At 33.5% G+C, this 21,437-nt stretch overlaps 2 protein-coding genes across 2 annotated transcripts in view; one reads left to right on the top strand and one right to left on the bottom strand.

The window, feature by feature from the left end:
• Nucleotides 1-21,437, bottom strand: part of LOC108359232 (uncharacterized) — a gene marked incomplete at its 3' end in the record, with an annotated part of 264,353 nt that overhangs the window by 148,137 nt on the left and 94,779 nt on the right. The window lies entirely within an intron of this gene.
• The window catches only part of LOC108359231 (uncharacterized), a 96,381-nt gene that overhangs the window by 23,599 nt on the left and 51,345 nt on the right, over nt 1-21,437 (top strand). The window contains exons 3-6 of the mRNA XM_017610985.1: nt 2,439-2,611; nt 4,497-4,559; nt 10,376-10,522; nt 10,981-11,110. Coding sequence (XP_017466474.1) covers nt 2,439-2,611; nt 4,497-4,559; nt 10,376-10,522; nt 10,981-11,110 — 513 coding nt within the window. The remainder of the gene's footprint in view (nt 1-2,438; nt 2,612-4,496; nt 4,560-10,375; nt 10,523-10,980; nt 11,111-21,437) is intronic.

Here is a 21,437-nt window from a genome sequence, read left to right as displayed (position 1 = left end):
TATTTATTACGCGTTTAACATCTACAGCATTCCCATTTTCGGGTGCTCTACGTTGTTGTGACCTTCACACAACGTTGCTGGCATTTCATATTAGTGCTTGGCTTTGCTTTTCGGCGACCTTTTTCCACCTCCACTAATTATTCTTTTGTAATCAATATTTATTATAACTCAAATATTAACGCGCACTCTCTAATAAGTAATTGCAAACTATGATTATTACATAAACTGATACATTTAATCCACACTTCTTCACTTTCTCAATGACGCCGCAGTTTTCTTAAATTTTTGGCGCGCACCTTCTAGTTTTCACTCTACTTCACACTTTTCACTACGGAGGTACCTACATATGTATTAGAATTCAAACAAATATTAATTCCACTTGTTATATGGTTTTTCTTTAATTTTACTCACTTTTCAAATATTAATTACAAATAGAACTTGCACGATTTTAATTAAATTATTCACATTTTCACGAATCTGCAGCGACTGACACGACCGGTTGCTTTGCTTTGCTTTACCTGCAGTCGAAATTGCGTGTCCATTGGTTGTCAAATTGCTCAATGCTCCGCGTGCTCTCAATAGGCGCACTTTGAAATCGAAATATGCACGTATGTATGTATATAAAAGAGTCGCCTGCATGGAATTATGGTGAAGGCAGAGTGCCTAATGAAAAAAGATACATTTTAATGCAATAATAAATAAAATATAATTGAATTAAATAAAACAAATTAAAATAAATAAAATAAAATTTATGCAGTAAATAAAATAAAATTTAATTAAATTAAATTAAATAAAATTAGATTAAATTAAATTAAATTAAATTGAATTATATTAAATTAAATTAAATGAAGTAAAGTAAAGCAAAGTAAAGTAAATTACAGTAAATTAAAATAAAATGAAATGAAAGACTAAAATATATAAAAATTTAAACAAAAAAAAAAACAAAATCAAATAAAGTAAAAAATTAAATAATGGAAAAATATATAAAGTATTTAAAACAAAATAAAATGAAACATAATAAAATAAAATTAAATCAATTGTAATAAAATTAAATAAAAATAAAACAAAATGAAATGAAATAACGAGATATAAAAAAAAATAAGTTTAAATAAAACAAAATAAAAGAAACAAAAAAGTTAAATCAAATAAATAATGGAAAACATATAAATTATGGAAATCAAAATAAAACGAAATAAAATAAAGTAAAACAAAATAAAAAAAAATTAAAAAAAAAAAATAACGAAATAAAACGCATTAAAATATAATTAAATGAAATAAAAATAAAACAAAATAAAATTAAATTATGTAAAATAAATATAAATGAAATACCATTAAAGAAAAGAAGATCAAATTAAATCAAATAAAAAATAATTCATAAATATTATGGAAAATTTAATTTGTGTTTTCTTTATTAAGACAAAAGTCAAGTTTTCCTGATTTTCTTTGTTTATAATTAGAATTTTTTCAGGGATATTCTCAAAATGGATAGAGATTCTCGAAAGATTTTACATCTACCTTGGGCTTGTGGGCCTTCTATATACAATTTTATTTACATACAAAATAGCAATTTTGTAAAAGCTCAAGACAAACCAAGCACAACTGAGCGTTCTGAATGCTCAAGTATGTAGTAAAAAAAAAAATATGAACAAAAATGCGAAAGCGGAAATTTATATCATTTCATTGAGTACGTGACAGCTGCATACGTGGTTAGCTAGCTGAAATACTGCTTTCCTTCAGGTGTAACAACACGTAACGCATTTTAAATTTTCGCCCAGGGTAAAGGAAATGGATTAAGTGGGAAAAAATTTATAAATGTACTGAGAAATCCAAACAAAACAATTCAGGTAAATAAACGCAAGTGATAAATCATAATGAGAAAGATTTGGAATGTTTCTATAGGTACATACATATGTATGTATATGTACGTTTTGGGGTTTAATTTTAAAATTTTTTTCGCAACTACACTTTCTTGTTTTGCATGGGCAACGCAGACACTTGAACTGCCAGCCTTATCGTGTGAGACATAAACGCCTAGTAATATAGCAAGCAACTACAAACGGCACGTAGCGTAGATACCCAAATGCAGGGGAAGCGCCTAGCGATATGCAACAGTTTGAAGTTGTAATTGTCTGAGCAAAAGTGATTGATTGCAGATTTGTTTCAGCAAAAGCAATTGATGCGATTGCGAATGCGAATACTCCGAATCGGAATGCAATTTAGTGCTTGTAATTTTCAGATAATGCAATCGCAATTGAAATTATAGGGCAATTACTCAGTGTCTGCTCAAATTCTATAGAACATTTTTCTGCAAAGAAAGAAAAAAACAACAAAACACAGAGCAAAGTGCTTGCATTTAAAAGCTAGCAGTTCTTTTTCTTCTCTTCACAAATTTCCATTGCCATCTCATCTCTTCACATTCTTTTTTGATGTGTTTTTAGGTGCTTGAGGAGCTACTCACCAAACTGGAAATCGAGCATGTCACTTGGACAACAAGCCGAAAGGGCTACTTTCACCAAGTTGTCTTTCCGCTGCCATCGGGCGAGCCATGCGAAACGACGCTGCACTGTCTAACTCAACTGGGCATTGGTACGAAATTAAATTCCAGTGTAAGGTGAGTAATGAAAAAATATGCACTAAAACACAGCAGGCAAAGCAATATGTACTATGATGGGGAAGAAAGTGAGCAAAATAGTATGGAAGTATATGTATGTAGGTATGTAGTGGCAGAAAAATGAACAATGCAACAGCAAAGTGTGAAATGTGAGTTATACTGCACGCGCAAAGATAAAGTTTTAAGTCCAACTGTCTTTTCTAGTGGTGATGGTTTGGCTGCCAAGATATCTACTAACACTACAAGTTCTTAAAAAAGTTGGTAAACAAAAAAGGCGAATATATTTTCTTAAAAAAAAAGGGCGCAGCGCGACATTGATGCGCCACTAGCATTGCATTTCAACTGCAAAAGAAAATAAACTGGTGATTTTAGTTGGCATAAAAGCGGGTACTGTAGGGGTGTAAGGAGTGCGCAAGCTGACTGGATTGGCGATTACTTTGCAGTTAAGTAGTCAGTTAGCAGCTGTTGGGTGTGATTACTTTTTTGCTTTCGCATTTAGTTGGTTAGCAGCTGTCATGGCGATATCTTAAAGCATCATCTCAATAGAAGTATTTACCGTTGATATGCGGTGAAGGTCAAGCGTGTTCGAACGGGTTGGTAAGAAATAATTTTTTTTTAGGAAGAAAGTTTTCAGATGGTTATCATAGATAAGAAAATACTTTGATTGAGTTGAGAGAAATACATTCCTTTTCCCACTAAATCCCAATTAAAAAAGGAGTTGTCCATTCTTTTCGACTTATGAGTTTAGAATCAGATTTAAATTCTTGGGTTTTCTGAAACTAAATTTCGGTGATGGCTTCTACAAAAGCAATTTTTGGATGGCAAAAGAAATATGCGTGTTTACCTATAAGGCAGTGCTATCCCTAGGACCGGGTACTCAAATGAGGTTAAGACTGTTCTGCTTAGCCATCTCTAGCTGAGATCAGCGATAGTCCAGCACATTTTTTGGTTTGATTGTGATGGATCTCACAGCTTTAATTGCTGCCTGGCTGTCAATAAAGATGAACATCTCTTTACCTTTTCAATCAGTACGAAGTTCGTTTGTAGCCTCCATTATAGCTAAGATCTTAGCCTTGAAGACACTACAAAAATGGACGGCTCGGGGCAGGCCTGCGAGAGAACTAACGGGTAGAGTATAATAGTTTTACAGCAATGGGTGTATTGGGATTTTCATGATGGCGTGCAGGAGTGACCCTGCAATCCTGATTCCCATCGCCCTGTCTCTCTTAACCGAAGTGCAGCTAGCGATGCCATCTGCTGATCCACCACATCTAGTGGCGGAAGATCCAAAAAGGTATTTAGAGCATCATTTGGCGTTGTCCGGATTGCTCCGCTGATTGAGAAGATAATAATCCTCTATGCTTTGCTGATTAGATTAAGATTAAGGCCTTGCACAAGGTACAAAGGAGAATCGCCCTGAATTCCAAGGAAAAGGAAGAAATCAGAAGAAAATAAATTAACTAATGGCATTTCCTTTTTTTTACAAAAAATGTTGCCTTTTCATTGCCCTCTCATTAGGATTTGTGCGTAAAAAGCACTGCAAAGGCAACATTTTTCGAAAACGCATAAATATAATCCCGCTAATCTGACGTCGCCTAGGTAAACGTTTTTTATCTGGAGAAGAGAAAAAAATACCTAAAAAAATACTGTGAAATATTACAGGCAACTTTCTAAAGTACCTAGCTGCATGAAATTGCTTTGCGTTAACATTTGAGTATAGTTTGCATATGTAAGTGCTCAATTTTCTCTTTTCACACATTTCGCAAACTCACTTTCAAAATGTTCTTTTAAATTTCACTTTCATCACATGCTTGCGCACATTTTTAATTTAATTACATACTTTTTTTTACATTCCCATTTTCGTCTTGCTTAACTTTCTTTTCAGCATCATACCATGCAGTGTCACTTACGATGCCCTCACTGATGTTGTCAACAAGGATGACTTCAGGTAAGTCAGATGTCGCATGGCTGTAAAAGCATACATAAATTTACTCTGTGCATACTTGCATACACGGACGCACGAGCATAAGCGAAATTGCAATGCACTTGTGCGTTTCGTTGCTGCTGCGGTGTTACTTTGTTTGCAATTATCATCATTTTGCACACACACGCGATCAGAAAGTGCAGCATACACTCAGGCGCATAAAGGCAATCGCTTGACAGTTGCTGTGTGCAGGCAGCTACACTCTAACGCCAGTGGAATATTTGTAAATCCAGCATGTGTGCATTATGTGCTGTTGTCCAGTTAGTTTAGTTCACCATAAGTGTCCTGCCCGTCCTGCCTGTCCTGCTTGTCATGTGCAGCTACAAATGTCGCTGTCATGTCACATGCCTCTATTCCTCCTCCTACCCATCATCCGCTCAAACTTAGCTCAAAGACTATCCCTTTGGTCGGTTTCACAAGTTGTAAGGGAAAGGCAAGTGCGCTCTTCTGGTGCCCCTAGAAGTTCACTAGAGTTATTCGAATACAGGTATCCTGCTGTTGCCGCTGAAGTCTTTGGAGTTAACATAAACAAAAATCCTTGGTGTAGCCATTTCTTCTACTCTGTGTTTGGTGCCAATCACCTCAGCTTATCTCCGTCGCCCACGGGGCGTGCACACAAATTGCGGCATCGTTTCGTTTCATGTGCTTTTTGTCCTGTCGCTTGTGTATCTTGCCCACTTGTGGGCTTGCAACACTCGGAGGGAGTAGAGGCATTCTGCAATTGCGACTGACTGCTACACAAAGTAGCAATTTTAAGACGTTATTGTAGAAGTGGAGTGCAGCGTATTTTTGCAAACTTTTATGTGTTTTCAATTTCCCTCTTTGGTAGCGTCGTAATGATCGCAAAATTATTGATTCTTGATTGTCCAGCGATAATATTGTCAATTGAAATCCATTCGGAATAAATGTTTACATTAAATATTTATCTCGTAAGTGGCGAAGAAGTAGAAAAAGAGGAGTAACAAAACATAAAAATCACTAGCCCAGTAGTCCGCGTGTTAGGGTAGAGAGTTTGGGTGGGATGGGGTGAGAGTTTTGTGAAAAATAATACTTTACTTACAGACATTGTCAGTTGATTACTAGCACTCAAATAGGCGCATATAAGACTTTGACGTGTCATGCAATGAAGCTCCAAAAAAATATTGTAGACGCCATTCGAGAAGTGAAGGCATGTTTAAATCGGGTAATAAAAAAGCGAAAATGGTTCAAGCTGCTTGTGCTACATAGCATATCTTTGTGCGCACTATGCGCTAATCGAGAAAAAAATTGATGAGATCTCGAAGCACTATTCCCGTCGACACAGATGGAATCCAAAGCTGTAAGCTATCCAAGAAGTTCAGGTTAACACTTAACTGCCAAAATTTTCAGAGTTCGACAATACTGTAAAAATTATAGAGATTTCGGCAATATGTATATCTTATATGAAGGGTCAGAAGAATTTAGGTGAAAACCTTGTAAAGCGTCATAGAAAATTCAACCGAGCCACCAAGGTAAAGCGAGCTCAAAGATGCTATTGTCCGACCACTTTTCAAAATCGAGCTCAAAGTTTGGGCACAAAAAAGAGAAGAGGCTACAAGAACACTACTCATCGCTTCCCTTTGTGTTGGAGGGCTGCACAAGTGATACTCCAGCAAAATTCGGGCAGCTGTCTATTAGAAAGATTGCCTTCCCAAATCTTTACTCTATCATATTAATTTCCATGTAAGATTCCTTTCTAAAAATAGTCCTTGATATCTAAAATTCTCCTTCAAAGGAATCTCCGCATTTTTTTTTTTTTTTATTAGCGGGGAGGCCGGAGGAAGCCTGTTTTCTTATGAAGAGATTTACTTCAGTTTTATCGGGGTTTATTCCGCCACCAACCCGGCCATTATAAATATTAAATGCTTATATTTTATGGACGACCTTTATGCACGCGCATTTTAGCTTTTCTGAGGCTTCTTCAAGAGGTGAGCTTCGACAATTTAGATACAAGAAAGCCCAAGCGATTTCAGATGCAAATTTGTTGCACCATTTGACTTATGCGAAGAGTTGTGCAGCCAATCTGCATCGTCTAGTGAAAATGTACGTATGTAAGGAAACCGCAGCTTAAGAAGATAACACGCATTTATGCACTTGCATAAATACATGCTTTGCTTTGCCTTGCCTTTGGCATATAGTATTTTGTATCTCACGTTCATTGTCCGTATGCAAGCAATTGTTTTGTGAAGCATTTTATTGTACATACCGCTGCTGTAGCTGCTGTGATTTGTGACCGAAAGCCACAAACATACACACACACACACACACACACACTGAGTTTAAACGAGACAAAAGACAAAGTGCAAAAGCTGCACTGATTATTCTACACTTTGGTTGGAAATCTTTATTTTTATAGCACCGCTGACTTAAGTCGTAAATTTTGTACGAGTAGCTGCAATTGGCGCAGCGCTAAACACAAGCATTCACCAATTTGTTGGCTGCAGCGCAGCTAAGGTGTCCTTGCGCCAAGGCTTGGTAGCGTTGTTAACTTGGGTGACGTTTGTCTTTTATGACACCTCAGCCGCTGGCGTATACATACGTCTATACGTACATATATTGAATTTTCGCAACAGATCTCTGTCTCTGCTTAAGTGCTTACGTTCAGGACTATGTGTTGCAAGTGCAAATTGCAACCTGCAGCACTAAGCCACGCCCAACGCGTGCACGTATCATCAATTTACTAGGTTATTTTTAGCTCTACTTTTGTATTTAACGTCTCCAATTCAAATGGCAAGTTTAACTCGGCAATATTGCGGATAATTAAATGTTAACAAGCTAACAACCCGCAGCGATTTCGTTCCGGATGTGTTGCGTCTGTTGGTTGTAAAATGCAATATGTACTTACAAAAATGAAAATACGAGCGTACAATGAGCACACATGCACGATTGCACTATGTACATACATACTATGTACGTATGCAGTTATCTACATTACATTAAATAATACAAACGAAAGTTCTGTATGTTATGTATTTGCCAGTGGGGACGTTGTGCACGGCTTCATAGTTTCACTTTTAATGTCGAAATTTGTTTTGTAAGACTTAATTAAATTAAAATAGCAAATTAATGTTAAACCAGGGAGTGTAAATAATGAGTGAGTGGTACTCAAAGGTGAACAAAATTATGAAGGTCTTTCATTAATTTTATATGGCGGATTTCGAGGCAAAATTTTCAATAAAATAATTGTATAATTTCAGGTCATAAAAGCTTTTGTGTCAGCCAGTAGCCGCGTATTTCATAATGGTAGATCGATGGATATTAATTTTGTAAAGATAGTGAAGAATAAGGCTTTTTATTAAAATGAAAATAATCGCATTTATTTTTAAATTAAGCGATAAAATTCATTCTCAAATAAATTAATTAGAGGCTGATTCTATTTCAATTCATGAAGGGTGAATGGGTTCAAAACTCGAAATCAAGTTTAATACGTTTTCTCATATTTTTTAAGATAAATAAAGAGACACGTATTTCTTTTTTGTTTTGTAAAAAAAAAATCGCTGAGTTACGACCATCTGAAAATTTTATGGCAAAGTGTGGTTTTGGAGAAAAACGGCTGACATTTTTTTTTTTCAAATGTTTCTAATAAAATTGAAAAAACAATTGTAGGGTTTCCTCAAATAAAAAAAAAACTCTCAAAAAAAATTAGAATGTTATAAAAACTGTTCATTAAATTTAATTTTGTTTGGGTTTATAGAAAAATTTCAGTTATGCAGTTTTATATGTCATTAAATTTTAGTCTAACAAGGAGGTTGCATGGGGATAAGAGTTCCCTTTTAGCATAGAGATATGGTCGAAATATTAGCGAAAGAAATTATTAAAAATCAACGCGACGTCTTAGCCACTTGCAACTTGCACTTTATTATTTGTACTAAAATTTAATGATATATAAATCTTTACACCCAAAATTTTCCTAAAAAATCAAAAATTTTTTTTTTAAATTTATTGAAACTTGTTTTTTTAACATTTTATTATGTAACATTTATTAAATGAATAGGATAATCAATTTTCTTCAAGGTTTCTACTTTTTCTGCACTTTGTCCTAAAAAATTAAATACAAACAAATAAGAAAACAACAATCGGCCTCAACTAGTCTCTTGCTTTCATTAAAAAAAAATGAATCAAATCGGTTAAAAAATCAAGCGTCCAATGAATTATTAACAGTAAATTCTAGTTTTGAACCACTGTGCCATGGTAGAATGGTCTAAAGAAAAAATTAAGTCACCATTCTCGACTCTTAAGAAAATCGTATATGCTAAGAAACTGGACAAGGTTTAATAGCTGATTTCCTTACTACTAACAGAAGCCATGAAGACAACAGCTACCAAAGTGCCCAACACGTTACTAACATATCTTCCGACGTATCTGTTTGCAAGAAAATTGCATGTAACACTGCTAATAGGCTTAATGGGACCAAGCAAAAATCGCATTCACATATAGATCACTGACAAGTTTTGAACGACCTTACTGGATTTTCTACAACCGACTACACCTCATCCACCCGCACTACCCACACCAAATTCAAGACCCGTCTTCCGTCATCCTTCCGAAAAGTTCCGAAAAAATACCGCGAAAATCTGGGATGGTCTCGAAAAAAACGAAAAATCACAAAGTATTATACTATACATTTATAAATAAGTGAAAAAAAAATAAAAAGCAACTTATGAAAGTGGTTATTTTCTACTCAAAAAATATCAAGAAAATTGTTTCTTCATGTTTCCTTGATTGTAATTACTTAAATATAGAGAAGCGAAGGCGCTCCGTGGAAACTAATGCTTTCCACTCGCCCAGGCGTGCGGCTCTGTAACTCGTCCTTTCAGACCGCCTGCCCAGCACGATATTCAGCGATACTGCCGCTCGGAATCTTGTCCATTCCGACAGTCGCAACAACTGCAATACATATACATATATGTAAAAAAATTCGAAATTTCTAAGCATTGCCGCAAAAATTTTAAATTTAATGGTAGTTTGTAATATTTGAAAACTTATTATTAGTTTCGCAAGAAAGATTCAATAAATAAATACATATTATAAAAAAAAGATCCTTGAAAAAGTAACAAGCAAAAACTAAAGGTATCCACACACCTATGCGATTCTGTCAGTCCGAATCTGTTCCAACAAAAATTACAACAATGCGTTTTGAGAACGAAAAAGATCAATAGATGGATTTTACAATATAAAAACAAAATTGAACGTAAGAAAACAAAACATATTTGATGTAGAAAAGTTAAGAATTTTATTTTTGTTGAAAAATATTTTTTGTTTGTCTATAAACTGACAGTTTTTGCTGCGACAGATGATGCGTTTACAAAGCAGTAACGTCCGTAGCATCAAAAACGGTGCAGATTCGTTGCGTTGTGTGGATACCTTAATCGGTGTTTCTCACTCAAAATAATAAATGTAAAATTTTTTAAAGTCTCGAAGAAATTCTATTCAACAATTGTAAGAGGATTATCTCTCTATCTTTCAAAAATCGGTACGGGAATCACAATCTCTGCTTTAAAATGGCTATGCATACTTAATTGAGCTCAGTTAAAGCAGCTTAGGTTATTCTTCGTAGCATTTTAATGTTATTTTAAAATAAAATGATACCACAAATTGCGGTTAGGTTTTTTTTTTTTTACTTTTTTGCTACTAATTTGCTTCTGTTCCACTTTGATAGATATTCAATTGAAACTCTATACTAATAGCAATTTAAACTTGTATCTCTATATATCTTTCTACCTTTCACCTCCATCCATTTTCCTTTTGCTCTATTTCCACAGCGATGATCCCACTGCCGAAGAGCTATCAAAATGGAATGCCTTTGTCGAATCAATTAAATCGAAACTAACTGTAAAACAAGTGGTTGATGGCGTACGTGCTGGTGGCTCGCTGACATTCGATTATATGCTTCTGATTCTGACCGCTTGGTGAGTACAATGGACAATAGCAATCAATAGAATGTAGATGATGAACATAGGGCTGAGAAAAATAGCATATAAAATGGGGAAAATGCGCCCGCAGTGATTTGATATACGTATCTATATTTACTTATACTTATTAGAGCGCTAGGAATGTGCTGAGAAGAGAGTAAGTATGTATGTATGTATTTAGGTCGAAGCGTAGTGAAGTCAAGTTAGTGAGAAATTTATTAGAATTGTCTTTAAATTTTAATTTGCATTGTTTTGTGCAATAAGTTTATAATGGGGAATGAAAGAGTTTGTTTATCGCTTTCTGCTTACTTATTAAATATATATTTTAGTTTGTGTATTTTGGATTTTTACTGCATTTATTTCACTTTTTAATTCTTTGGTTTATCCAATTATTATATTTATTATTTCTAATAATTCTAAAATTCGACTTAATATATTTTCAATCCATTTTTTAGTTCTTTATCTGCCTTTGGTTTAATAGAAAACAATGCAGAAAATATTGTGGCTGCTATGTTGGTTTCACCACTTATGGGACCGGTGATGTCCATTACTTTTGGTACAATAATTTCGGATACACAATTAATTGTAAGTATTCGAAAGCAAAAATTAAGTACTTAACTTGTAAATACACTGATGGCAAAAAATTGTACCTTCTCTTTGACCTCTACGCACAAATACTAAGAAGAGGACAATGAGAAGGCAACATTTTATTCCTCTACTGAAAAAAGTCCCTCGGAAAAAATTTACAATAAGGAAGAAAATACTAGAAAAACGGAGTTGCATGCGAGGCATTTAGAAACAGAAATTGCTCTGTAACTCACTAACTTTATGTTCTCGCCAATCAAACGAATCGAAAAATTTTACTCGACGCATTTCTATGCCTGGGGCAAAAGTTACTCATACGCCATGGCGAACTCATTAAATTTGTTTATTATATTACCTTGACCTATTTTTTTTGCGCTTTAAATTAAAAATAAGCATTATGTATTTTATGCTAGCACATTATTAATTATTTCATATTGGTTATATATTCTTGGGTGTTTTTTTTTTCATTCTCATTGCAAACATTAATTATTCACCGTTGCTTAGTTACTTTTCAAAGTTCGCCTTATGTGAATTGTTTATATTCCATTCCGAACTTTGCCATGCACTTCCGGTTTTATGTCACTCTGCGCTACTTTTTCTTTTTTAAAATTTTTTTCTTAATTTCATTTCATTTTCTATATTTCCGTCAACACTAGCCACGCGATGGCACAACGCACAACTGAGTGCAAATGAAATGCATAAAAAATTGGAAATCCATTTCCTTTGCAGTATTCTGTTTACTCATTCATTAAATAAAAATTGCATTTTTCGCACCATGCGGCAAAGCGCATAAATGCATGAATACTTAATGTGACATTTACAAGTGAGGCCAATATGGCTTCATGACGCCCACAGCCGCAGCTGAGTGCATAAACTATAAAAAAAAAAACGGTAACACAAATACAAATAAATACATATATGTATATACGCACGTGTACAAATTTGCATGAATTTATAATTGTCAAATGATAAAATAAAAAAAATTAGAGTCTAAATAAAAATCTCCATATGCGCGCATGCAAATGAGTCCAAATTGGTGGCTGATATGACTGCCTTTTCAACCACTGTTAGGCGAGATATTTTCAGAATTTATTAAAAACGAAAAACGCAAAATTTATTGGCACAAATAACTAGTGGCATTGAATTGGTATGTGGAAATGTAAATATAGTGAATTTATTTCATACCAGCTAAGATATGCACCTACATACAAACATATTTGTATATAGATGGCTGTTTTTTTTTTTTTTTTGTATAAACATAAGTTCCCAGAAATGCTATATAATGATGGTTTACGCTGACAAATAATCATCTCACACAAAAATTCAAAATTCAAGTAAAGAGCCGCCAAAAGCAGGAGGCATTCTAGACGAATGGGGGTAGTATTTTTCATCGGAAAAAATATACAGTATGGAGCAGAAATGAGTACATGGTAATTTTTGTTAAATATTTGCAAGGGTTTTAAAGTTAAACTTTTTTTGTTATTTTTTCATATAATACCACAATTCATGCTTTAAGCAAAACAATATAGAACAAACTTTCAAACTTAGTGCAGACCTTAGACGAATTTAACAAATTTTCATTAAAATTTTAAGCTTTTTAATCTGATTTTTTCGAATTTTTTGGAGTATGCAAATTTAGTAAGCTGGCACTTATAAAATATCACTTCTCAGAACTTTAGCTAAAAGCCTCCAGAGGTATGCATTATGTAGATTGTATTATATGGCGGATGCCGGCTCGCCCTTCTCCAATAACTTAAAATTTTCCGTCAGTACGGTACTGATAGAAAAAAGCCTCTACAAGGAATTTAGAATACTTCCAGAGATTTACTATATACAAATTTCACATTTATGGATGAGACAACGGAACCTTTTCCTTTTCCAATAATTCCGACTTTTCTCAACCTATACCCTTCCAGAGATATACAGTAGAAAAAATGCAATATTCCACATGAGTATGCGGTTGATTTCACATGCATATCTCCATCCCAAGCTTCAGTACTTTACCATAAATATTTGAAGCGATATTCAATATGAAAATTTCAGCTTGTATAGGATATGCCATGATCCTTTTCAAAAAGCTACATTTTTCTCAATTAGTATCGAATTAACTTCACGTACATATCTCCTTACCAAGTTCCAGTACCCCAGTTTGTATGGGAGGAGCCGCGCCACCCTTGATTCATCCAACGTAACTTCATACTTAGAGCTACAACCATAATCGTAATATAATAGCGATACTCACAAGGGCTTACAACACCTTGCGAACCACCTAAATATTTAATTACTTATTAGTTTATAAAAATTTCAAAACCCCATTTTGTATTTCTTCTTCACAATACTTTCTCTGCTATAAAAAAAAAAAAATGATTTTTTAACAACTACAACTAATTTATAAGATGAAAAACGAGCTGCGCCATCTGCAACAGTAGCAACGTTAGCACGAATACATTAAAGCGCAAAGCACATACATACATATATACATAGTGCTTTTCGCTGCTATTTAACTCCCACAAGGCACACAACGAGCAAGGCCTCATTTGCGTTATGACGCCTAGACTTGCATTCAAATGAAGTTAATTTTATTGTGATTCCTCTTTTACTACCCGTGTCCTTATTTGTGTTTTTATTGACTGAAAGTCGACTGTTGTCTGCACGTCTTTCATAATAACGCAATGAAAAATCATACTTTCTGAGAGGAAAAAGCACAAAAGGTGCACAAAACGTGAAAGTTAAAACGAAGTCGGATATTAAAAAATGTCATCGTAGTAGTGCGGCCTTTATAAAAAGGTGACTGGAATTTATTCACATTAAAATGCTTACAGTGAAGGTGTGCGGTGTTCATAAAGAAACACACAGCTGGGGCATGTAGCGCGCAAAGGTATGAGTGTACTAGCATCAGGCGTGCATAGAATTGCATTAAAATGAATATATATGAAGGTGTTTGTGGTAATGGCAAAAGTACTGCTTTCATCATCTGCTGTCATTTCCACGCGCCTAACAAGTCTGCCGTCACTCAACCACCCACAGTCAGTTTCTTAGTGTAAGTGCAGAGGTGCTTTGCTTTGGTCATGTATGCAAGACTTAACTGTTAAAAATATATATTTAGGTATATGTAAACATACATATCTACACACGTATGTTCTTATTTGGTTGGTAAATGAAGTTGTAGTGCAGTCAAGCCATCACACTAAGTACATTCAAACCACTTCATCCATCAGCGCGCACCCACCCAGTAATTGGAGTAAACTAAGAGTGTGAATGAATGCCAGGTAGAAGGAGAAAGAGAATTATGAATGTGATCAAAAGCAATATGTATGAAAGGGTGTTATAGTTAAAGCATAGTCGTAAAGTTATGTAAACTAAAGTGTACTGTGAAATGAAAGGAGTAAAGCGAAAATGTAGAATGCAATAGAAAAATATTCATAAGTGTGTATACAAGTATGTACATATTTAGTTGCAATACCTCAATTTGAAGTGTGCCGAGAAGTAGACAGAATGAGCTACTCCAATTAAAATTTTAATTTAGTTTACCGCTTGTACATAGTACATACATACATACATACATACATACCTAGTAATGCGTAAATTTCATACTAATTTGCCTGAACTCTTTATTGAACTTTGATACATGTACATATGTATGCACGTTCGTACTTGAGTAAGGTTCTTTTGAGCTGAAGAAAAGTTAAATTTTGTGAACAAATTTTCTTTGTAACACTAAAGAACTCAACTTGAGCGAAAACTTATAAAATAGTCACTTTGAACTAAAAATGCAAGCACATTCATGTCTATCGTTTTGTCCCCAAAACCTTAATTTTTTCTTTGAAGTTAGAAATCTCTGAAAATATTGAGAACAAGTGAGTGCTACAAAATAGAAGCTCTATGTAGGCCAAATGGATTTAGTTTATTTGTCGCTTGTACTTATGGAGAGCATCAGCAGATATTCGCAGTTGTGACTCTCTCGTGGCTGTTGCTGCTTAAACAAAAATAAGGCACAGAGTTCATTCTAGATAAGACATAAGCAACAATCGCTCTACTAACCTTTATGCTAAGCGACATGGCTGAAAAGGAAGACTTCTACTGGCCCACTGAGCTGTTGTGACTATGCTCAGCGCTTTGTAGGAGCTCATTCAGGCTATTTTCAAATTTTATACGAAGATATTTAAACTTGTTAGACTATCAAGTGCTTCCTGGGGGATTAGTCCTCCAATGGCAAAACAGTTTTACTCCATACGGTGGCGAAAATATAAATAGCAACGGAATATTTTAACAAGGTTTGGCTATTGTTCTTTTGTTCATTAAGCTATACATATAAAAAAAAATATAACAGGCCGGACATTGCGAATTTATTACAGCAAAAGAAGCCAAAACAACATTTTTTAGAATATTTTGTTTGTGTGTCTATCTGTCTGTCTGTCTGTATGTTTGTACGCGCATCACTCGAAAACTAATGCATGGACTTGAATTCAGTTTTCACCTGTGCATTGCTAGGGGTCTAACTTAAAATATAGATAGGAAAAAAATAAAGAGTTGTCTTCTGTTTAAAAATTGCAGTTTAAGTAAATTGACAAACTAAAGCACATATTGAAGTATGGTTGTCAAAAGAAAGACGTTTAAGCAGGCTTAAAGCTGAAAATATTTTTGCTGAAGGTTGCCTCCTGTTTGAAAATTTTAATTTTAATTAATTGATAAGGTAAATTGAATATTAAAGCTCACTTTCATTTTTGTCATCGGTTTTTGACGTATGTATGTTTCGTGGTTGTAAATCAATTTACAACCGATTATAAAATGCTTTACTTTAGATACAATCACATATTTTAAAGCAACCTTTAAATATAAAGTGAGCTTTAAAGTTACAGGCTACTTGAGAAAACGGCCCTAAATTGATAAAATAAACGAAATGTTACAATTCGGGTATCAAACAGGAAAAAAAATACTTTTAAGGCGCGGAGAAGCACGCCGGATTTTTGCTACTATTTTTTACAAAGTTATAGCTCAATATCGAAAAAAAATCATGTAAATTCGAATTTTGAACTTTGTAAGAAAATTGGAAAAATTCGGTAAATTTTAACAAAATTGCAACAAAATTTCAATCTTTTGAAATAGAATTTTAAGAAAAAATTTTTGATTTCAGTTTTATGGGCCTTTACTCAATTTTTGTTGGGCGTGTTACGCATTTGTTTCCATAAAAAGTATGTTCGACAGTTTTTTAGGTGGAGAAAATGAATAAAAACTTAAAAAAAAAATCCTAAAGTCAACGATAAACTCACTTACTTCAAACTTATTATACTAAAATTAAATGGACTACATAACTACACAATTTTCTCTAATGATAAAGAGGTTTTGATGAAAATTTGTCGAATTTTCCTAATTTCTGTACAAACCTGCAACATCTAATTTGGCAAAAAAAACCTATTGGCTAATTATAGCAAAACAGCGTTTTTAGTTTTTCTCTTTGACTTCATGATTTTTTTAAAAAGCCCTTGAAATTTCAAAACTTATTATTAATTCAAAAAATTATTTAGAATAAAAAATGGGTATCAAATTTTATATAAAATTCGTTAGATAACATACAATTTTTTGGCGCATAAGGACGAATATTAACTCAATGACGGTGAGTGCCCGTTTAAGCAAGGATTTACGGTAGTTAGACGAAAAATGAATATTTTGGAAAAATTTCCTCAATAAGTTGACATGAAACTGTTCGCCAACAAAATAAGAGTCTTAAAAGTGTATTGAAAATATTAAAAACGTGTAAAAAAGACTTGGTAGGTTGGCTGATTTTAAGGCTTATTAATGCCAAGAGCTTCACACATAAACGGTATGGAAAATAACAGACGAAAAAGGGCACCAAAATCTAAAAAAAAATCGTTTGCTTTTTAAGCGAATTTTCGCAGGATTCTTTCATTTTATGAGTAAACAGGTCCTTCCCTGCCTTCGCTTATAATTACTTGCTTGTATGCATATATGTATGCACTTTATTGCATAATAAATAAATTTTAATTCACAAACCTCAAGTTGGGTATTTTTTCACGATTTCGCTTAATATTTATTTATTTGTATTTATGTAGGTCAGCCCACTGGCCATGCAATTTGTTTCTGTCTGCCTTTTGTGTAAATTATGTTGAGCGCTGTTATCTCAGCTGAGCACCAAATGAATCAGTTGTTGATTGCTCAAAAGTCCATAAACTTTCTTTTTTACGTATAGTACAATAAATAATCAGGCCATAAGCTGAGCTACTTAAACAAAGTTGATCAAATGGGTTAATTATGAGATTTATGGAAAATTATTGGGGAATAAATAAAAAAATAAATAAATAAGCAAATAAATAGTCTTATTTATGCGATTGAATCTGTAGTGTAGGTTTGTATGAATGGCAAAGAAGTAAGCGTAGATCTAGATTAAAGGTTAAAATTAAAAACATGTGTCAAAGTTAGAGAAGTTTTGCAAACCGGCTTATCTACGACAGCAAATATTTTAGGTAATGAGAAATTGTTCAAAGCTTTGGATAAAACAGCTAGTGTGCATAAAATGATAAAAGTTTGCGGAAGAGCTATGTTCATTCAGCTGCAAATCACTAATGAAACCACTGCCACGCCTGGCTTGTCTTTCACTTTTGAATTTCGTCCTGTACCTCTTAAAGCTCTATCTGCGCCTGTTACAAATGAAAGGAACTTCTATTTAATACCTAATTATATGTATGAATAAATAAAAGCTTAACGCCTGCTATCAAAGTGTCCACAACTTGTAGTGAAAGTAAATAGGGAAGTGAACAGCAACTAAGAGTACTGAAAAGATTAAAGCCATTTATTTTGTAAGATGGGTAGACGCTAACAGATATTTATACGTATGTATTTATGTGCGGGTGCATATTTATCAACATAATTATTAAGTACATATCTGCCCACCTGTCACTAACGCACGCCACTCTAAAAGCATCTGTTTGCCAAGGACCGACTAATGAATGTAAGTAAATTATAAATGCATTCTAACAAACTTAAAGTCATTCATTAATTCGTCGTAAAGAATTTTAATTTATGCAGCTACAGCAAATTGTCGCCTCAAATGTCTTGCCAGAGTTGCAAACATTACACGTACATATCTAAGCAGCTGAAGTCGCAACAACTTCACTCACTGCTCACTGATGTGAAAGTGGAAAGAGCAAAACACTAAAATACCCGTTGCTGCTATGCGCAACTACATATTATAAATCTCTGCCCTCCCAAAGGAGCACAGTACTCAACAGGAGACCACAAGGCGTAAATGCATAAGTAGTTGGCAACGCAAATTAAGTGAAAGTAAACGAAGTCGGAAATATACCTGACGTAGTAGAGAGTAGAAATAACTGAGTGGAAAAAAAAATAAGATAAAGTGAAAGAGATGGCTTTGGCTCAATGCGAGCCTTAACTTGAACGTCCGTCCTTCAACGTAGCAGAAGCAGCGGCGGGAGGAGCAATAGAAACAGTAGTGGCAACAAAGTACTTTGCCACTGTTGGGTGAGCTTATCCTTGCAAGTCTGTTGACATATATTTGCTGCTTGGAGGGGGAATCCTTTTTTCAAATGTTAAGTAAAAATAAAAAGTCAGAAACAGAAGAAATGTGTATATATGTAAATAGGAAGCAGGTAAATGTAGCAGAGCTGTAAGTCAATAGGCGGAAAATAATTAAAGATGTTGTGCAGAAAAAGGGCTAACTTCAAAGGAATATACCCTTTTTCGTACGTATGCACATAGGCATACCATTACACTCCTTCAAGTTTTATAATTTAATTTAGCACAGACTGTATTTTTAAATGGAATTCAAGTAGTGAAATGTTTTGTGTATCAACTTGAAATCAAAGAAAATTATCCAATCCTGCGATAATTGTAATAAGTGCTCAAAAACAAGACATTTAATCAAATATAATCTTTACAGTGATTAACTCAAAAATGTGTAAAAAAAAACAATGCAAAGCAGCCAATGAACAATGTTACTAAAAAAACCAAAGAAAACAAATATTTACGTAATTGTGTTTCTAAGCTCGGATTTTAAGGAAAGGGTTGAATTTTCCTAAATTTTTCAAAATCGTAATTGATTAAGTCATCGATTTAATACTCGTATAGATTAATGGTGAAAACGCATTAATCGATAGAGTAATCGGTATAATTAAATAAAGTAATCGTTATATTTTCGATAAATAATATATGATTCGGTAAGTTATCTAATAGAATGTCTTTCATCCCGAAATTATATTAGTCAGCAAAGTTCCTGTTAAATCCAGATTAAAAAATATTTATATCGATATATTTTCCAATTCATCATTATCGCTATGGTGTTATATATTGCTATCGCGATCTACTCCGATTGTTCGATAAAGTAATCGAAATACCTATCGATGGACGAAATCTTCCGATTATGTCAATTTGAATTTTTTCCTTATTAATATACCGTTTCTTTCTTGCATTCTTTGATAATGCCATTGTCGAAGGTTTTTACACCCTCTTCAAAAAGGCAAAATACAAAAAAGATGTAGTTTGATTTTTTTGCATAGATACATCAATTTGTTTCTTCATATATAAATCTGTACGATCCACGGCGTACTATACAAATATTCATATATGTACGTGTTCGCAAGTTGTGTATCCTGTTCGTATCCACTTTTTTTTATTCATATTCGTATTAATATTTGCTTTCATATTATTATTCATATACATATACATATTCATATTCATAATCATAATCATATTCATATTCATATTCATATTCATAATCATATTCCCATTCATATTCATATTCATATTCATATTCATATTCATATTCATATTCATATTCATATTCATATTCATATTTACATTCGTATTCATATTCATATTCATATTAATATTCATATCCATATTCCATGCATTTTGTGCACAATAAAATGAAAAGCTTTTGAGGCTTATGATGAATGATCTTAGCCAAAGTGGAAAAACCAAAAAACAAAATGTTGGAAATAATGTTTTTAAATATTTTTTTTTTATGTATGTAAGTACATAAATTCAACCTTTAGAAATGGTCAGTTGGTTGTAAAAATAAAATTCAGTTGTCTCTCATCAAGTGTGCATTCTGTAAGCTTACACACAAGAACATGTCCATATGGATGTACATACATACATACAAACCTATCTCAACTTTAACGCAATGCAGCATGCAGTTTGCGCTTGCAACTGACAGCTTTTCAAGTGCATTTACGCGAAAGTATGCGCGCACGCGCTCTCCCAACCAACATTCAACAGTCAAAATGCATTGCCAGTAAAGCATGCGTTAGTTGGCATATGACAGATGCAATGACAATGCAAAAATCGTAGTGAATGGATGAAAAAATTGCACGCGAGTAGCAAGCAATAAAATTCAGAAACATGTGAAGAAAACTGCCAAAACAAAAATGCGAAAGAATACATTTTTGCGCAATGTTATCAAGTACGAGTACGCGCTCGCATGAAAAAAATTCCCTCATAGCTTGTATGTATGTATATGTATATATATATTCGGATGCATCACTCTCTATATGAAAAAAATAATAATAATAATAATTGGTGCTATGTTTTCTTCGGAATTAAACAATTTATGATATTTTCAGATTTTCGAAAAAAAATATTTCAAAATGCTTGCGAAAATCGGGTTATTTATAAAAGAAATTAGAGTTTAAAAATATTTTTTCCAAAAAATCAATTTTTTTTTTAATTTAATTTTAATATGTCTGCATAAAAATGTTTACAATCGTATTGGAAATTTTTGTTTTGGTTGAGGCACCCTAATGTGAATACATTTATACGAAAGGTTTGTGCGCTACTATCAACTCTGATCTTGCCACTCGCCTCAATTGTGTATGCACAAGTACATTGAAAATAAAAGTTTTGTTGCAATAACATTTTTTCTGTAGTAGCAACAACAGCAATGCACGCTCATGTGCTCTTATTACACTATAGGAAAAATCACAAGCTCTGAAATTTTATGTCACGTTGAAGCACGTAAACTTTATTGTCAGTCGTAGAATACGAATCTGTATTCTGCTTTTCCAGATCAGGTCATTTACCCCAAGATATTTAAACTTTTTATAAAAAAAAATTCGTGGTATAAAAAAATCAAAATGTAAAAGGAAAAAATTAAAAAAAGATTAAAAATTATTTGTACATTTTTTCGTTTGTATTAAAGCCAGTTATTTTAGGTATGCCTAATACATATATAATTTTTATACCCGAGCGCACTTGTGCACAAGGGTATATTAATTTTGTTCACATAACGGTTGTTTGTAACAGCCAAAACGAATCGAGATAGATATAGACAAATGTATACATAAATGATCAG

Source organism: Rhagoletis zephyria, unplaced genomic scaffold, assembly GCF_001687245.7.
Source record: "Rhagoletis zephyria isolate East Lansing unplaced genomic scaffold, Rhagoletis_zephyria_1.1 Rzeph_scaffold_00361, whole genome shotgun sequence".
Classification (NCBI taxonomy): Eukaryota; Metazoa; Arthropoda; class Insecta; order Diptera; family Tephritidae; genus Rhagoletis; species Rhagoletis zephyria.
The sequence above is the reverse complement of the archived record's forward strand: the minus strand, read 5'-3'. Positions and strand labels throughout refer to the sequence as shown.